Raw genomic sequence first — 15,545 nt, forward strand, 5'->3', positions numbered from 1 at the left:
ACACACCCCTCACACAGGGCAGTTCTCTGAAATCACAGCTACAGAATAAAATTTATGGGCTAGAGATATAGTGCCTGCCTGGTAAGTATAAGGTCTCAGGTTTAATTGCCATACCAAAAAAAAAAAAAAAAAAAAAAAAAAACACACCAAAACTCAACAATAAAATTTCTTGCTGACTATCCTGATACTGTAGAATGCAGCTTTTTTTTTTGGGGGGGGTGGTTGGCTCAGCTTGCCCTGGAGGCTGGCACTGCATGCGGTGCCGGGGATGGAACTGTGGTCCTGTGCTTGCCTAAGCTTGCCTAAGCAGGTGCTTTAGACTGCTGAGCTATCTCACTGGCCCCAATACAGATTAGTGCTGAGGTGTTAGGGCTGCTGACAACCTTTAGCAGCCAACTCAAGTGGGCTTCACCTGCCGGTGCTGCCTTCCATGGAAGTCGAGCCCTTAGAACGATTTCAGGTTGATTCTAAGAGTCACAGTGTATCCTCAGAAGAGAGCCGGCCAGCTGCCACAGCAGCAGAGAGAGCTGCAGCGATGACACTCAGCCACACTGAAGGAGCCAGCACAGGGAAGAGGTGTGGAGAAATGGTGTGAGGAAGAGTTGGGGCTGGTGGCCAGCTGGGGAATAGGCAGGCGAGGTGCGAGCACTCAGGTCGCCAGCAGCCAGTGCCCATGCCTTACCTCACAGATGTCCTTGAGGTGCTTGATGTACACCCGCTCGCTGCTCACGATCTCCTGGATGACGTTGGTCCGCATCTGGTGCTTGTTCTCAGAGTGCTTGTGATGGCCGGGGCCGGCACCGTCCTCCAGCTCCTCACCAAGGGGGCTGCTGGAATTCTCCAGCAGCTCCTCCTGGTTGACTCGAAGCTGTGAGCCACACGCGGGGACAGGAGGCAGGTGACTTGGGGCATTCCTGGCTCCTGCTTCTCCAGAGCCAGTCAGGGGCAGCCTGCCCATGGGCCTTCTCTGTGTCCCTACCCTGGGCAGAGTCACAGCAGTGATGCCAAGCAGTGCAGCCTCCTTGGAATGACAGCTGTGCTCTGCCCAGCGACTGCGGTACAAGTCTGGCTGGCACACAGGATTAAAAATGGTTACAACAGAACTGGATCTGGATGGTGCGAGCTCCTGAGACAACTCTGCTGCCTATCCCTGCCCACCCAGGCACCCCAAAGAGCGCTCAGTGCCCCCCCTTACCCTGACGAAGCTCGCGGGGAACCAGGCTTCCTTATCCTCATTTCGGCCCCACCACCAGTCCTTGTTGGAGGCTTCCAGGACCTGGATGACATCGCCAGCTTTGAAGCCCAGCTCCTGGTCGTCCATGGTCACATGGTCCCAGAGGGCCTCGGCGCAGACCACGCTGCCATCGCTGATCAGCTGAGAGTGAGACAGGTGTGCACACTGAGTGGAAACCGGCGGGCAAGCGGGCAAGAGCAGGCTCTTGGGGAACACTGACACTTTCTAGTTCTCCCGTGGACACACTGAGGCATCTCTTGATTCCTACACTTTGTTATAAAAAATAAATCTGGGGAAATGTGCTGGGAAAAGACTACAGGCTGGGTATCTCTGACCTGCCCACAAAGGAAAACCAAATCCACTTTCAAGAGATGGACAGATGCTCTGACTTGCAGTGGGCTTACAGCCCATAAACCCATCACAAACTGAAAATATCCTACATTTGAAAATGCATTTAGTAAGTAGCATCATAGCTTATGTAGCCTACAATAAATGTACTCAAGGCATGCCCACTAGCCTGCAGTTCGGTAAGATTATCTAACAAGAAACTATTTTTTATTCATTCATTCATTTGGTTTTTTGGAGACAGGGTCTTACTATGTAGCTCTGGCTGGTCTTGAACCCATGGCAGTCCTGCTGTCTCAGCCTCCCAAGTGCTAAGATCACAAGCACGTGCCAGCATGCCTGGCTTGAACCCTACTTTACAAGAAATACCTCACGTAACTTATGGAATACTGTTCCAAAAGTGAAAAACAGCACGATTGTTATATATTTCTAGCCCTGGAAATGATAAAATTCAAAGTATCATTTCTACTGACTGTATGAGTGTCACTTTCACCACGTTAAAATAAGAAAAGCATAAACCTCAACATGAGGCCACTGTATAAGCACCCCACATAACAGATGAGCTACTGAAAAACTTGGTCATCTGGAACATTCACCAACATGGTCTCTGATCAGCTAAAGTATAGCTGTTACGGAATCAGCGCCCCAGTGCCATGTCTGTATGTTAGTTACTGCCCGCCCCTCACATCTTCACCTGGACTGTTATTCACACTCTGTTCCCAAGTCGAGGAAGTCTAGGATCTAAGTCTAGAGTTTGCTGCAATGAAAGCACAGCAAGGTCTGGGGACCTGACAGCTGGGAAAAATCATGAGTGGACACTACTTGTCTCTCAGGGGTACAGGCAGGAGCCTGACACTTTCTTACCTACCATGGACACAGGCTCAGCATCTCGTACCCCAAATGCTTAGGATCAGGAGTTTCAGATCTGTTGTTTGTTTTTTTTTTTTTTTGGCGGGGGGTGGTTTGGGAACATTTCCATAGGCTTTACTGGTTGAACACCTTTAATCCAAAAATCTAAAATCTGAAACTCTGGATGTCTTTTTTTTTTTATTGTTTCAATTTAAAAAATATTTTATTTTATCAATTTAAAAAATGGATGTCTTGATGTTGCTCACAGTTTCAGATTTTGGAGCATTTTGGACTTTGGGTTTTCCATTTAGGGATCTGGACTTGTATCATGTGACACAGTGAAGCCTGATGACCTCGGTGGGATGTCAGCTTGCTGAAGTCATGCTCTGTTTAGGAACACAAGAAGCTGGGATCTTCTAGAAAGGGCTATTTCCGTTCCAAGGGCTTCAGCAAGGGAGAAAGTGCGCCAGATTGGGGGTGAGGAACTTGTGGCTAATCCCAGCACTCTTGTTTGCCAGCATCAAATTTAATGTCTTTGCCATCAGCATTTATTAGGGTACCGGTGATGACAGGTAGCACTTGCCTCCTAGACGAGCTAATGAGAGGAAGAGCATGCCATAAACTGAAGCTTCAGCCCTGAATGCCCTTTTCCCCTCAGGTCGGCTTCAGCAGCTGCAAAGACTCACCACAGGCATTTCTCTGCCCAATGCCAGAAACCATGGTGCTATTCTTATAAGGGTTCTAAAATCTGGAATGCGCTTAGTAACAAACAAGCCAATATGCGTGTCAAGTGGCTCTGGGTGCTAGTCGGTGGTGGTGTCATGTGGGGTTCTTGTACCTCATTGACAGCCAGCTGCTCCCCTCCTGGCTGTAGATATCGAGGGTTGGCCTGGCAGAGTTCTTCATAGCTGAAGTCTTCCTCACTGCCATTGTCATCCACTAGAGCCGAGGACTCAGTACCTCCATCTGAAGAAACTGTGAGGAAGAGAAGGCATGGCTTAGAAGACAACAGGCAGGACATGGTGGCGTGTGCCTATAACCCCAGCCACTTGGGGGCTGAGGCAGGAGGACCGTTAGATTTGAAGCCAACACTGGAAGCATAGTGACACCGTCTAAAAATCAGAAGGGAAGGCCCTGGGATGTAGGCCACCAGTCCTCGGGCTCAATCCCCCAAAGTAGGGCTTCTATATGAGGGAACAAAGGACCTCTGATAATATGAGGAGGTTTTACCGTCCCTGGGTTTACTCTACTCAGAATGAGAAACTGCTAGGCAATTTTCCTGACAGCCTAACCCACAGGTCACAGCCGATGCTAAGAGGAAGTGGAGTCAAAGGTTCCATTAAGTGAGAAGCTGACCATGTCACAGTACACTGCTAACGCGATGTCGTGTTGAGTGAAGGCAGAGTGAATTACATGTGATGCAGTGGGAGATTTGTGCTCTCATTTGAAAATGAAAAATATTTGAGGTAAATAAAATGTGAAATTTGTTCAGTTAAAAAAAAAAATCCTGCTTCTGCCATGTGTGGTGGTGCACACCTTTAATCGCAGCACTCAGGAGGCTGAAGCAGGCAGATCGCTGAGAGTTTGAGGCCAGCCTTGAAAACAGTGTGAGATTGTGTATATATATATATATATATATATATATATATATATATATATATATCTCCTGCCTCCATCAGCAAGGCAACAGTACCACCAAAGGGGTCCAGAGGTATTGTCCACTGGTGAAAACAAGTGGCCAGTCATCCACGTGAAAAAGGGCTGGAACTCTCCTGATCAGATTAGTGATGACATGGCACTTTTCCTTACCTACAAGAGACAGAGGGACCTTGGAACTGCGAAGGGTGTCAGCACAGCATTTCCGCCTGGCCTCTCTTGGATTCCTATTCTTTCCTGGGACCAGGCCCCAGTTGCTCCACAGTGCTAGTACTAAGTGGAGACACATCTGGCTCAGCACCATGGGTGCCAGGTGCTGGGAACACAAGCTACACACAGGACAGACAGTTCCCTCCCCATGGGGCCATGGCCTAAACTCGGGTGAAAGATAATAAAACCCCATTCTGAAGATGCAAGCTGGAAACTGTGGAGTGCGGTGAGTAAGGGTCCCATGAAGTGGCTCTGGCTTTTACATAGAATTCTAGGAATAAATGATTCAGATATGTTTTGGGTAACATTTATTACAATATGATATATCTTCTGTCATTATTGTTAATCTTTTATTGTGCATAATTTACAAGCTAAATTCTCTCATGTGTCTGTATGTTCACATAGGGTTTGGAACTGACTTTCAGGCAATGTCTAGGGTTTGTAGATGGCACCCCTTATCTTTTGGGGGAAGACTGGGCCGATCGGGTGAGGTCACACCGTAGAGCCCATTGGGCTTGAGCAGGTCGGGTGCTCTTGTAGGATTCTGAGTCAAGGGGACACAGGCTATTAGTGGAAGTCCTCTGATCCTAAAGAAACAAGGAGCTCTGGTGCCACAGCACTGGGCTGAATTCCAGCCCTGCCCCCTCAACCAAATATGGGACGGCACTCAAGCGATCTGTCCCTGAGCTCCATACCCTGACTTTCTTTTTAAAGAATGAGGTGACAGAGAGTGGGTTGAGCTTCCTAAAATCAACAGATACTGGGACTCAGTAAGATGGTCACTGCACTGATAGCAGGTACAGAGCTAGGGACATGCTCTAGGGAGAAGAGAAGGTAGCAGAGAAGAGAGGGTTTTCCCCAGGGAGGGCAGCGGGACTGGAGCCCAAGGACTGCAGAGGTACCATCGGGCTGGGAGCTCCAGAGGATGCAGTGAGCAAGGTTTCAGAAAGTCCCGAGGTTCTGGGCAGGCTAACAAAGTGCAGTCAGAGGAAGTGCCGGTGTGGCAGGAAGAGCAGAGGCCTGGTGGAGATGGCCATGGATAGCACTCTTCTGCACTTGCCTTTTCCAAAGACTTGAGAGTCTGTGTTTCTAACTTTGCTCTCAGCACATGGGTCTCCTGCCTATACTGCTGAGTCTTTTTTTTAGATATCTTATATTCTGAACGCTCCAAGATGTATACTCTAGTCCCAGTCCACCTCAGCTGGACTGACCCCGTTCTGGGAGCTCAGCAGATGCTGCCATCCCAGGGTCTCCCTGCCTATCACAGCCCACCCATCTCAATGCTTCAGCCATTCAGAGCCCTGAGCTCTCACACTGAAAAAACAAAACGTTCTGACCGAGATGTGCAGCAGTGGGGATAATGAAGTCTGTGACAGGCACTCGCGTGACTGTAAGTCATGCATGACAGCCTTAGGTTTTCCTCAGCCAGCCCAGAGGACTGTGCTTAGGATGAAAACCACAGATGCACAGTGTGTCAAGTCAGGTGGCAGGAAGAGAGAAAGGTGACCGAAAGGCAACTCAGCCAGCTGTAGCTTCCCAGCCTGCCCCAAGCCACAGCTCCATCCTGCCCATGGACAGCCTCATCCTGCCAGGCGCCACTGTCCAGCCAGATCTGCACATGGCCCATGTTTGGGGCCTGCTTCCCCGCAGCTGTGGGCCTGGTTCCTGGGAAATGCCAGTGTTAGCTGCAGTCGCCACCTCTCTGGGTCCCTCCTGCGAGCTCTGGGGACCAGGCGTGTGCAGTAGGCTGTCCACCCGGGTTCTGCTGTGTACCTGCTTTAAGAAGCCAGTGGCTTTGGATGCACTGAGGATCAGGTGGTCAGGTCTGAGCTCTTGGTGTAGAACAAACTGGGATCCTGAACTCTGCCCACGGCGCCAGGCACCTTCTCCCCACCTGGCTCGTCTTCTGTCCCTATCCTAGTCTCACTCAGAGGTCAGGGCTGGGGGCAAAAGGGAGCCATGCTGTAGGGAGGCCATGTTCAGAGGTCTGCATGAGCAGCCAAGAATCAGGGAAACAGTTCAGCTCGTAGCAGCCGGCTTCTTTCCGGTTCATCAAGGAGGGTATAGCCCTGTCAGGAACACTGAAGCCTGCTCTGCAGTCAGGGAAGTGCAGTGGACAAGCAGGCAGCTGTGGGGTGACACCCCCCTCCAAAACCCTCCCTCTTTCAGGGGCTCTGCCTACCCAGGAGGAGCAAGCTAAAACCCCTGTGCAGAGGTTTTACAAAAGCCAGACCCTTCTAAGGAGCACACTTGGGCCCATACAATGCAGTGTTTCTCTCTCTCTCTCTCTCTCTCTCTCTCTCTCTCTCTCTCTCTCTCTCTCGGTAGTTTAGGGAACGGTCTACAGGCTGTTCAGGGTCTCACTACTAGATCGGAGTCATAGTGATCTGCCTGTTTACAGCCTCCCAAGAACTGGGATTACAGCCGTGTGCCACCACGCCCAGTCTCAACTGCTGCCTCAGCATGCCCTGGGGGCGAAGCCAGCACAGCAGGCTATGGGATTCAATCCCAGGCCCCTGTGCCTGCTGCTTGCAGGCACTTTAATCCGCTGAACTCTTTGGCCGGCCCCAGTCTCTTTCAAAGGCAGTTTCTTCCTCCTGTGCCATGACCAGACAGCCTGCAAGTGGTGAATCTGAAGTGACTTTGCCTAGTGCACTTTCCAGGGCTGTTTGGGATGCTACAGGGGGACATCCTGTGGAAACTAACAATGTTCCCTTCATGCACGAGCACATCCTAGGCTACGAAGGAGTAGCTGCCCACAACACACGGCCAGGGGAGTGAGCGCCTGGGTGTATACCTGCAAAGTGCCAGTGCTCCTGCCTGAGCAGAATCTACACAAACCCCTGAAGCCGCAGGAATCTTCAGATTTCAGCCAGCAGCGATCTGACTGCCTGGCACCATCAGCATGTCTACTTATCACATTTCAGCCATGGCTGAGCCAAAAAAAAAAAAGCTCAGCAAAATAAAGGAATCTGGGCCTCCAACCCAGAACAAAGACCTTAAAATGACACTGTCTACCTCAAAGGACCACTCAGCAACATTTGCCAGTGTGAACCCCCTGTCTGATCTGGTTATATCTGTGAAAATCAGGAAAGGAAAAAAAAAAAAAAGTCAGCCAGTAATGATTAACTTAGGAGTTTAATAAGAAGGAGAACCCACTGAAAGGGCTTGACTCCACAAAAGACAGGAAATGGAATCCTCTGGGAAGAGATGCGGACGTGGTGCACTGAATGTCGGAGCCCCCACCAAAGGTGCTTGGAAGAACAAGGAGGCTCGGGAGAAAGGTTTTTGGCAGCAACTGTCCAGTGCTGCAGAGGAACAGAGGGCTGTGGCAGTGAGCCACTCAAGTGTTCAAGTATAGCTCAGACTCTCAACCTGGGGAGACAGAGCGGGTCATGCCTGGGCCTGAGATAGGAGAAGGCTAGTGTTCTACTGCAAAATTAACTAGGTACAATCAAGAACAATGCGCTAGAAGTGATTAATATGCCAGAGGCTCAGGCTTGGTCACATATGATACATACACGCACACATCATGATGTATCCTGTAGGCAGAGGGGCTGTCCATTGAAAATAACACTTACTTAAAAAAAATAAAACCGACCAGGCAACTAAACAGCCCAGCTTCATTCTCTTTCTAGGTAAATGACCCTGGCACAAGTCATTCTTTCCATTTCAGTTCTCCTATCTGTAAAATGGGAGGAAGTGTACATGTTTCATGCATTCCGAGGTCGTGTTCCTCTCCTTTCATGTCCAGTGTGCTGGCCAGCTGCAGCCCTGACCCCACTGTCCTCCTAAAGGCGTCTCCCTCAGCCCACACCACCCAACTTGCCCCAGCTGGCTGCCCGCCCCAACCAAGCAGCCTGAGTGATACTGCTTCAGCCCTAAGCCAGACCACATCACTCCTCTATTCAAAGCCAGCCTCTCTGGTCCAGGCACAGACACCTGCGCTGGTCCCTCCATGCCACTCCATGCTGGCCCTGCACATCCTGCTGCAAACACATGCGGTGCTCTGGCCAGGGCTTGCTGTCCTCACTCCCTCTCCTAGCCAGTGCTCCAGCCTGCCCATTCACAGCAGCAGCTCTCAACCCACCCTGCCCTGCCATCTTCCCGGTTTATTTTTCTCCACTGCGACTATGACCATCTAGTATATTTTATTCACTGTCTAACGCACCAATTTTAATTGGACTTACTGTTAGCTGCATTTTAGCAACAAGCACAAGGTAGCATACCATCAAATTATGATGGAGTGGAAGGATTTCTATCGTCAAATATTTTTACTTAGCTTTTCCTATGTTTAGATACACAAATACTTCCACTGTGCTCCACCTGCTCATAGGATTCAGCACACAACTTACTGTATAGTTTCAGTAAGTTGCTGGGAGCAAGTGTGCAGATGTGCCCCAGGTTACAACTTCTATGCATCAGCAGGATGCTCAAGATGCGTTGGCAGCCGGGCACTGCCCAGCACTGCACTTCTCAGAGCAGGCCCACTGGGGGAAGGAAGCTATAGGGACAGTGGCTTCCTGAAGCTGGCTCTGATGGACTTGGCTTCCAGTGATGTTGCTGCACAAGTTTTTTTTGGACATGAGACTTCAGTTAAGTTTCTTCTCATTTCTGACACCCATTGAATGTGTGAAACAAGAGAAACTTTTCAGGATGGTTTTGTAAATCCTCAACAGTAATTGTTGCTCATTTTCTGTGGACTCCTATGAAGTGATGGCGTGGGAAGCTTGGTGTAACTGACTAGCAGCAAGACACTCTTACGGGGTGCCTGTGCGGTGCTGGGCACTAGCTGGAGCCTTGTTAGCTCATACGAGCCTCCTGGCACTACTGCACGATGGGCACTGAAGCTGGGCACCCAGGCTGCAGAGCCAGACAGGACGCAGCCTTGCTTCTCCCTCCTCCTCTCTCCCTCCTCCTCCTCTCTCCCTCCTCCCCACGGGGCAGTCCTGCCTCCTCCTACAGTGCTTCATTATTAGTAACATTTTTATCTCTTCAGCAATTCCTGAACAGACACTAAAGACAGGCTAGCACCAGCACTGCGGGTCGTACACCATTCTCGATGGCGACAGCTCATCTGTGATGAACTCAGTCCTCTGCTGAGCTTTGTTTCCCATCCCTGCTCTCTATTCCCATCAGCAGAGGACAGTCAGAGTGCATTCTCCTGCACAGCTTTTGTCAAAGTTTTGGCCACATCAGGGAAGAGCACCCACATCGCCCACAGCTCTGTATTCCGATGCTGGCGCACACGGAGGCATGTCCTCCTGGCCAAGCACTGCCACACCGAGTGTGCATTACAGAGACCTCACATCCTCCCACCGGCCTGATCCCCACAGCCAGCAGTCCCTCCTGCAGGCTCTTTCCACTGGCCTGCCAAGCACTTCTTCCAGTCCCATGGGCCCTGCTTTACTTTGTCTCTTCCACAGAGCACTGGAGGGTCAGCTTCTGAATGTCTCTCTCCCTTATGACTCTGTCTCTCTCTTTAAGCTGCCCCTTGAGGAGAATCTGCAGGCCACATTTCCAGGGCTGGCCAGACATGGGCTCAGGAGCACACTCAGAGAACACTGTGGTATCCACACCGTATGTGCCCTTTTTTCACATCAATGAGAATGGTACAAGTACAATTAGAGAAGCTATAATGATGCCGCCAATAGCTTATAAAAAACAGCCACTCTATTCAGGAAAATAACATTCTTCTGTCTGAAGTGCAAACTGTATGTCTACAGAAACTGTCAAAGCAGCTGACAACTGTTTCTGAAGGTAAATTCTGACACAGGAAATGTCAAACAGAACCAACAACGGAGCACTGCATTTTCTAACAGCTTCCTATTTGTACACTTTGACAGCAGGCTTCATGGCCTGGTTATTCCCCACCTCCCACCCTGTCCCAGGCACAACAACAATTCTAGTTCCCATCTGATTTAGTTCTGTACACTTGAGCGAGAGATTTTTTTTAATTAATTAATTAATTTATTTATTTATTTATTGTGTGTGTGTGTGTGTGTGTGTGTGTGGCCAGCTCAGCCCACCAGGGGGCGGGGCAGGCTGGCATGTGGTGCTGGGGATTGAACCGCGGTCGCTGCGTTTTTGCTTAGCTTGTTCTAAGTAGGTGCTTTAGACCACTGAGCCATCTCACCAGCCCCGAGCAAGAGATCTTAAAAGCCCTGGCCTGAGCCAGGTGTGGTGGCACACACCTGTAATCCGAAACTCTGGGAGGCAAAGGGAGGTGGATGCACTGCAAGTTGGAGCAGGGCCTGAGCATTTATCAACTTGGCAAGACCCTGTCTTAAAATTAGAAAGGTGTGAGGACATACTCAGTGCAAAGAGCCTGGATTCAATTTCTAGTGCACACATATGCATGTGCAAACACATATTCACTCACACACACACTCCCCTCCTCCCCTCCATGAGACCAAGGACTGAGTCCCCAGGAGACACCTTTGCTTCTGGCCTTGGGCGGTCTACAGAGGGTGTTTGAGGAGTGGTGACAGAGTGGGTGTGTTAGGTGAACCAGTGGAAGGAAGATGAGCACCAACCCAAGGTGCTTGTCTTCACAAGCAGAGCTGGGCCAAAGCAGCAGGTTATGAACTGCTTCTACAGAAGAAGGCCAGAACCTCCCTCCCTCCTCCTGGCTCATGATGACACCCTTTCCCAGCCAGCAGCCACATGGGGGTTTTCCCTCCCTCAGATAGGGGAAATTCCTGTGCTTAGAATAAACTGTTAACACATGTATTTCAGAAAACCTCCCGCTGATATCTCCAACTTCCTCAGGGCCAAGACAAGCCACTCTGGCTTCCGAGCTAAAAGCAGAAACAAACGCACAGGCAGGCAGCTGCACTTAGTGTCTTAAGGCTTCTGCTCTGGGGTCTGGGGTTGTGGGCCAAACCCCTCATCCACTGACATGCCTAGGCGACCATGCCACATGCTGGTCTCCCAGATGACCAGGGCCTCGCGAGACACCCCATCACAGGGGGATTATTCAGAAAAATAAAGACCCTGCCCTCTCAGGGTCCTTGCTGAGAATTTATTTTTATAAGATTCCCCCAAGGTCTGGACATATGGCCAAACGTGGGACCCGGTGGACCTGCGGTTAGGCTTACCTGACCACAAGGCTTGCCTGGTTTGCTGTCAGGAGTGCGCCTTTGTTGCCCGCTCGTGCAGCAAGCCATAAGGTCAGGGCAAAGGAATCTGACTGTGCTGGAGAGCTCTGCTTCAGCCACTTGGCACCCCCGAATGTGCCCTGTTCAGTGAGAAGAGAAAAAGCTTTTTCTCTCCCTGGGGCAATGTTCCCTCCCAAAACAGCTGACTGAATTCCAAATCCTTAATTCTTAAAAAATGCAGCAGTCAGTGGCATCTTGATGATGGAGCCCATGAGCTCTCAGCCCTCCTCCCCACAGCGCACTGATCCCCTGCAGTAACAATCCCCATCTCCCAAGTTCTCAGAACAGGCCCAGTGATGCTTTCTGAAACAACTGCCACCCTGCTTAGCAACCTTATCCTTGACAAAGGTGCCAAACGACTTCACTGGAATGAAGATATGTCTTTAATAAATGGTACTGGAAAACCAGTCTTTCCACACGCCGAAGACTACAACTATATCCATATCACCATATGCTAAACTAAAATCAAAGCTCTAAATATTAAAACAGAAACATTAAATCCACTAGGAGACAGAATAGGTAGAACTCTTGAAGACACTGGTGTAGGCAAAGACTTTATGAACAGAACTCCAATCACATCAAACATTCACAAAGAATCAACAACTCGGATCTCATCTTACTAAAAAACTTCTGTACAACCAAAGAAACTATCAACACAGTTTAGAGACAACCCGCAATGTGGGAAAAAAAACTTTTGTTAGCTGTGCCTCAGACAAAGGACTACTATCTAGAATACATAAAGAACTCAAAAAAAAAAAAAAAAAAAAAAAAAAATGCCCCAAATTTAAATATGTAATCCAAAAATGGGCATCTGAAATAAACAGACATTTTTCAGATGAAGTTGAAATGGCAAATAAATATATGAAAAAGTGTTCAACATCATTGATCATTCAAGAAATGCAAATTAAACCAACAGTGAGATTCCATCTCACCCCAGAAAGAATGGCTATCTTCAAGAGATCAATCTTATAACAAATATGAGGGACTATGGGGAAAAGGAATCCTTCTCCATTGTTGGTAGGAGTGTAGATTGCTACAACCACTGTGGAAATCAGTGTGAAGATTTCTCAGAAAACTAAAACTAGAGGTTCCTTTTGACCCAGCTATTCCCTTTCTTGGTATCTTCCAGAAAGAATGAAAAGCATCGTATCCCAGAGATATATGCATACCCATGATTACAGCAGCACAGTGTATGGTAGCTAAGTCTTGGAAACAGACCAAGTGCTGATCAACAGATGAATGGAATAAAGAAAATGCGGCTTTTTTCTACAGTGCAGTACTATTCTTCCATAAAGAAGGACAAGCTTGAGAATTAATAGCTAAGTAGATGCACCTTGAGGCCATACCTTTTTTTTTTGATATTTTAGGGAAGGGTCTACAGGGTGTTCAGGGTCTCACTACTAGAGGCAGATCACTCGTAGTGATCTGCCTGTTTACAGCCTCCCAAGACCCAGGATTACAGGCGCTTGCCACCACACCCGGTCTCAGAGGCCATACTTTTAAATGGAATAAATTGGACACACATGTGTAAATACTGCATTGTTTCTCTGGGGAGAGAAACTGGAATTTTAAATAAGGACCAAAATGTATAATAGATATTGTGAAATAGGAAGAAAATGTTCAAATAGAAAGAAGAACTGGGGCAGAGGGGGGGAATGATAAGAAAAGAAGGAAAAAATGGAAATAAAACTTTTGTAAATAGGGAGGAGAAAGGGGTGGGAAGAAGGGTAGTGAAATGGGGAAAAACAGCATATCCGTCACACGTGCATTCTAGCTATCAAAGTTAGCTTCTACGTGTCTGTCTCTGCGTATCAGCCCCGTCCTCACACGTGCGTGCTGCCTGGAGTGAAGGGATGCTTATTAGTCCATGCTGGCCGCCTCATCTCCTTCAGACGCTAGAATGTAAAGCATTCCTTCACAAGTTACTAGTTAGATGCATGCCATTCTTCATCAATAGCATTTCGGAGTCTTTTGAACATACTGACCAATGATAAAATAAAAAAGGCCCTATAATGTTCTAGATCCCTTAAAAAAATCTGACTGCGCTCATCTGTACAATGAGTCTCGAGGACCCTGCGGGGAGAGGGATCTGGAGAGAAGCCCTCGCAGCTGAGCCACCCTCCTGCTCTGTCCCAGGTTAGAGCTGGGATTTCCCTGGCTGAGCCCCCAGTGACCTCTGCCTTATCCCTGGGGCTTTGTTTTTGCTCCTTGGGGGTGCTGTACTGCCCTGGGTTTCTGGGTCTTAGTGACCTCTTCCATTTCTTCATTCTCACTGCCACTGGAAGACTGGCCAATGCCCCCGCCCCCCACCACCTCTCTGGCTACACCTTGCAGCTCCTTCCAACGCCTGGCCAGCTGGTGGGCTGAATGACCAAGCACCGCCAGCCAGGCTCACTAGGCCCACCAGGGAGCACTTGCTGGGCACAGGCACCTGCCTGCACCTCCTATGGACCATCTCTTGTGAGTCCACAAGCCAAACATCCTGGATTACAAGATTCCCCATCCAGGAAGAAACTGGCTCCGAGAGATCCACTGCTCCCAAGAGGGTGGATGGAGACCAGCTGTGTTCTGTTTGGCCCAGGGCCTCACTTAGCTCACACTGATGATAGAATGGGACAGCCCCAGCCCGCTCGCTCGCAGGGTGGAATCACACCTCCTTCTGTCACTCTGCCTCATGCTGGTGAGACCACACACTTGAGAACACACCCAGGGCACTCTCAGCATGGGAAGGGATATGGTTATGGTGACTGGCTCTTCACAGCCTGACAACCTCAGGGAGGCTCAGCTCACCCCACAGAGGTGCTGTGGCCCAGGCACACAGGCCACCCAGCTCCCTGGTGTGAGCTGCCCGAAGGACAAGCCTCCCACGGACAGAGGCAGTGGTGGGCTGCACATCTTCACTTTGTGTTACTGAGGCAGGGTCTTCCTATGTAGTTCAGGTTGGCCTGGAGCTCACTTTGGGAAAGAAGCATGCCCCTCGGTCTGCGCGCCCAGCAGGCCCCTGCTTGGTCTTGGGCAGCGAGTGTAAAAGGAAGGATAAGGACCACCCCCAAGAGCAAGTGTGGCAGGATGGTGGGGGACACCATCTCTGGCTCCCTCCCAGAGAGTCCCTGGGCAGGAACCCTGCTGCTCCACTCCCTCTGCTGGCCATGGGGGTCAGGGGCTGTCAGACCTGGGCACTTCTGAGCCATCACTTGAGCGATGCTGCAGCTGCTCTAAAGTCAAACCCTATGCTCTCGGTATAGAAACTGGGGGAGGGGCAGCTGGCTTTCCTGTAAGCGAAGTCTGGCTATTGCAATGGGCCACGCACCACTCTTGCTCTGATAATCTCCCACAGACGGAAGCCATAACCACATCCCTGGCCTGTGTCAGGCAGCTCAGAAACCAATCAAAACAGGGAAGAACACACAACACAAACAGCAAGTCAGCCAAGGCCCCAGGCTACGTTCCAGCTGTCACCCATGATTCCCATTCATCTAGTCAAGTTACTGGAGTCTATTTCAGGCAAAAACAGAGAGGAGATCTGTTGTTCCAACTGTATCCCTGTTGTCCTCTGTGTCACTGTACAAGAAGCAAGGCAAAATTCTTTCTGTGAAGTTCTTTTTCTCTTTTAAGAACATACAATTTGGGGCTGTGGAGATAGCTCGGCTGTCTAGGCGCCTGCCTGACAAGCGCAAGGACCCAGGCTCGATCCCTGGTACTGCATACTGTGTCAGCCCTGTGCCAAGAAGGCCACAGAAACCAGGCATGGTGGCACACACATCCTCCTAGCGCTGGGGAGGCTGAGACAGGATGATCACAATGAGTCTGAGCTGGGTAGCAAGACCCTGCACCAAATAAATAAATAAATAAATAAATAAATAAATAAACAAACAAATAGAATATGTGACTTGCTAGCATGAGCACATATCATTTCTTTCACATTTAAACAGGAGTTAGTCCTATGATAATGCTCACAAAAATATTAGAAAGTAAAGCTGAGATAAGTCACAATGAAATAACCAAATACTAGTTAGTACCATTTCTGAAGAGAGTGTACAGAATTTTTAAAAGATTACTTCATAGCCTTCAACTCTATTCCTAAATTAGCT

At 49.3% G+C, this 15,545-nt stretch overlaps 1 protein-coding gene across 7 annotated transcripts in view; it reads right to left on the reverse strand.

Annotated features, from left to right (window-relative positions):
* Spata13 (spermatogenesis associated 13) overlaps window positions 1–15,545 on the reverse strand; it is a 145,325-nt gene that overhangs the window by 18,878 nt on the left and 110,902 nt on the right. For all 7 annotated transcript variants that reach the window (XM_023715047.1, XM_023715042.1, XM_023715041.1 and 4 more), the window contains 3 exons: window positions 3,267–3,403; window positions 1,196–1,375; window positions 683–868 (listed from right to left, as the gene is read on the reverse strand). In XM_023715047.1, coding sequence (XP_023570815.1) covers window positions 683–868; window positions 1,196–1,375; window positions 3,267–3,403 — 503 coding nt within the window. The remainder of the gene's footprint in view (window positions 1–682; window positions 869–1,195; window positions 1,376–3,266; window positions 3,404–15,545) is intronic.

Source organism: Octodon degus, unplaced genomic scaffold, assembly GCF_000260255.1.
Source record: "Octodon degus isolate 3935 unplaced genomic scaffold, OctDeg1.0 scaffold00038, whole genome shotgun sequence".
Taxonomy (NCBI): Eukaryota; Metazoa; Chordata; class Mammalia; order Rodentia; family Octodontidae; genus Octodon; species Octodon degus.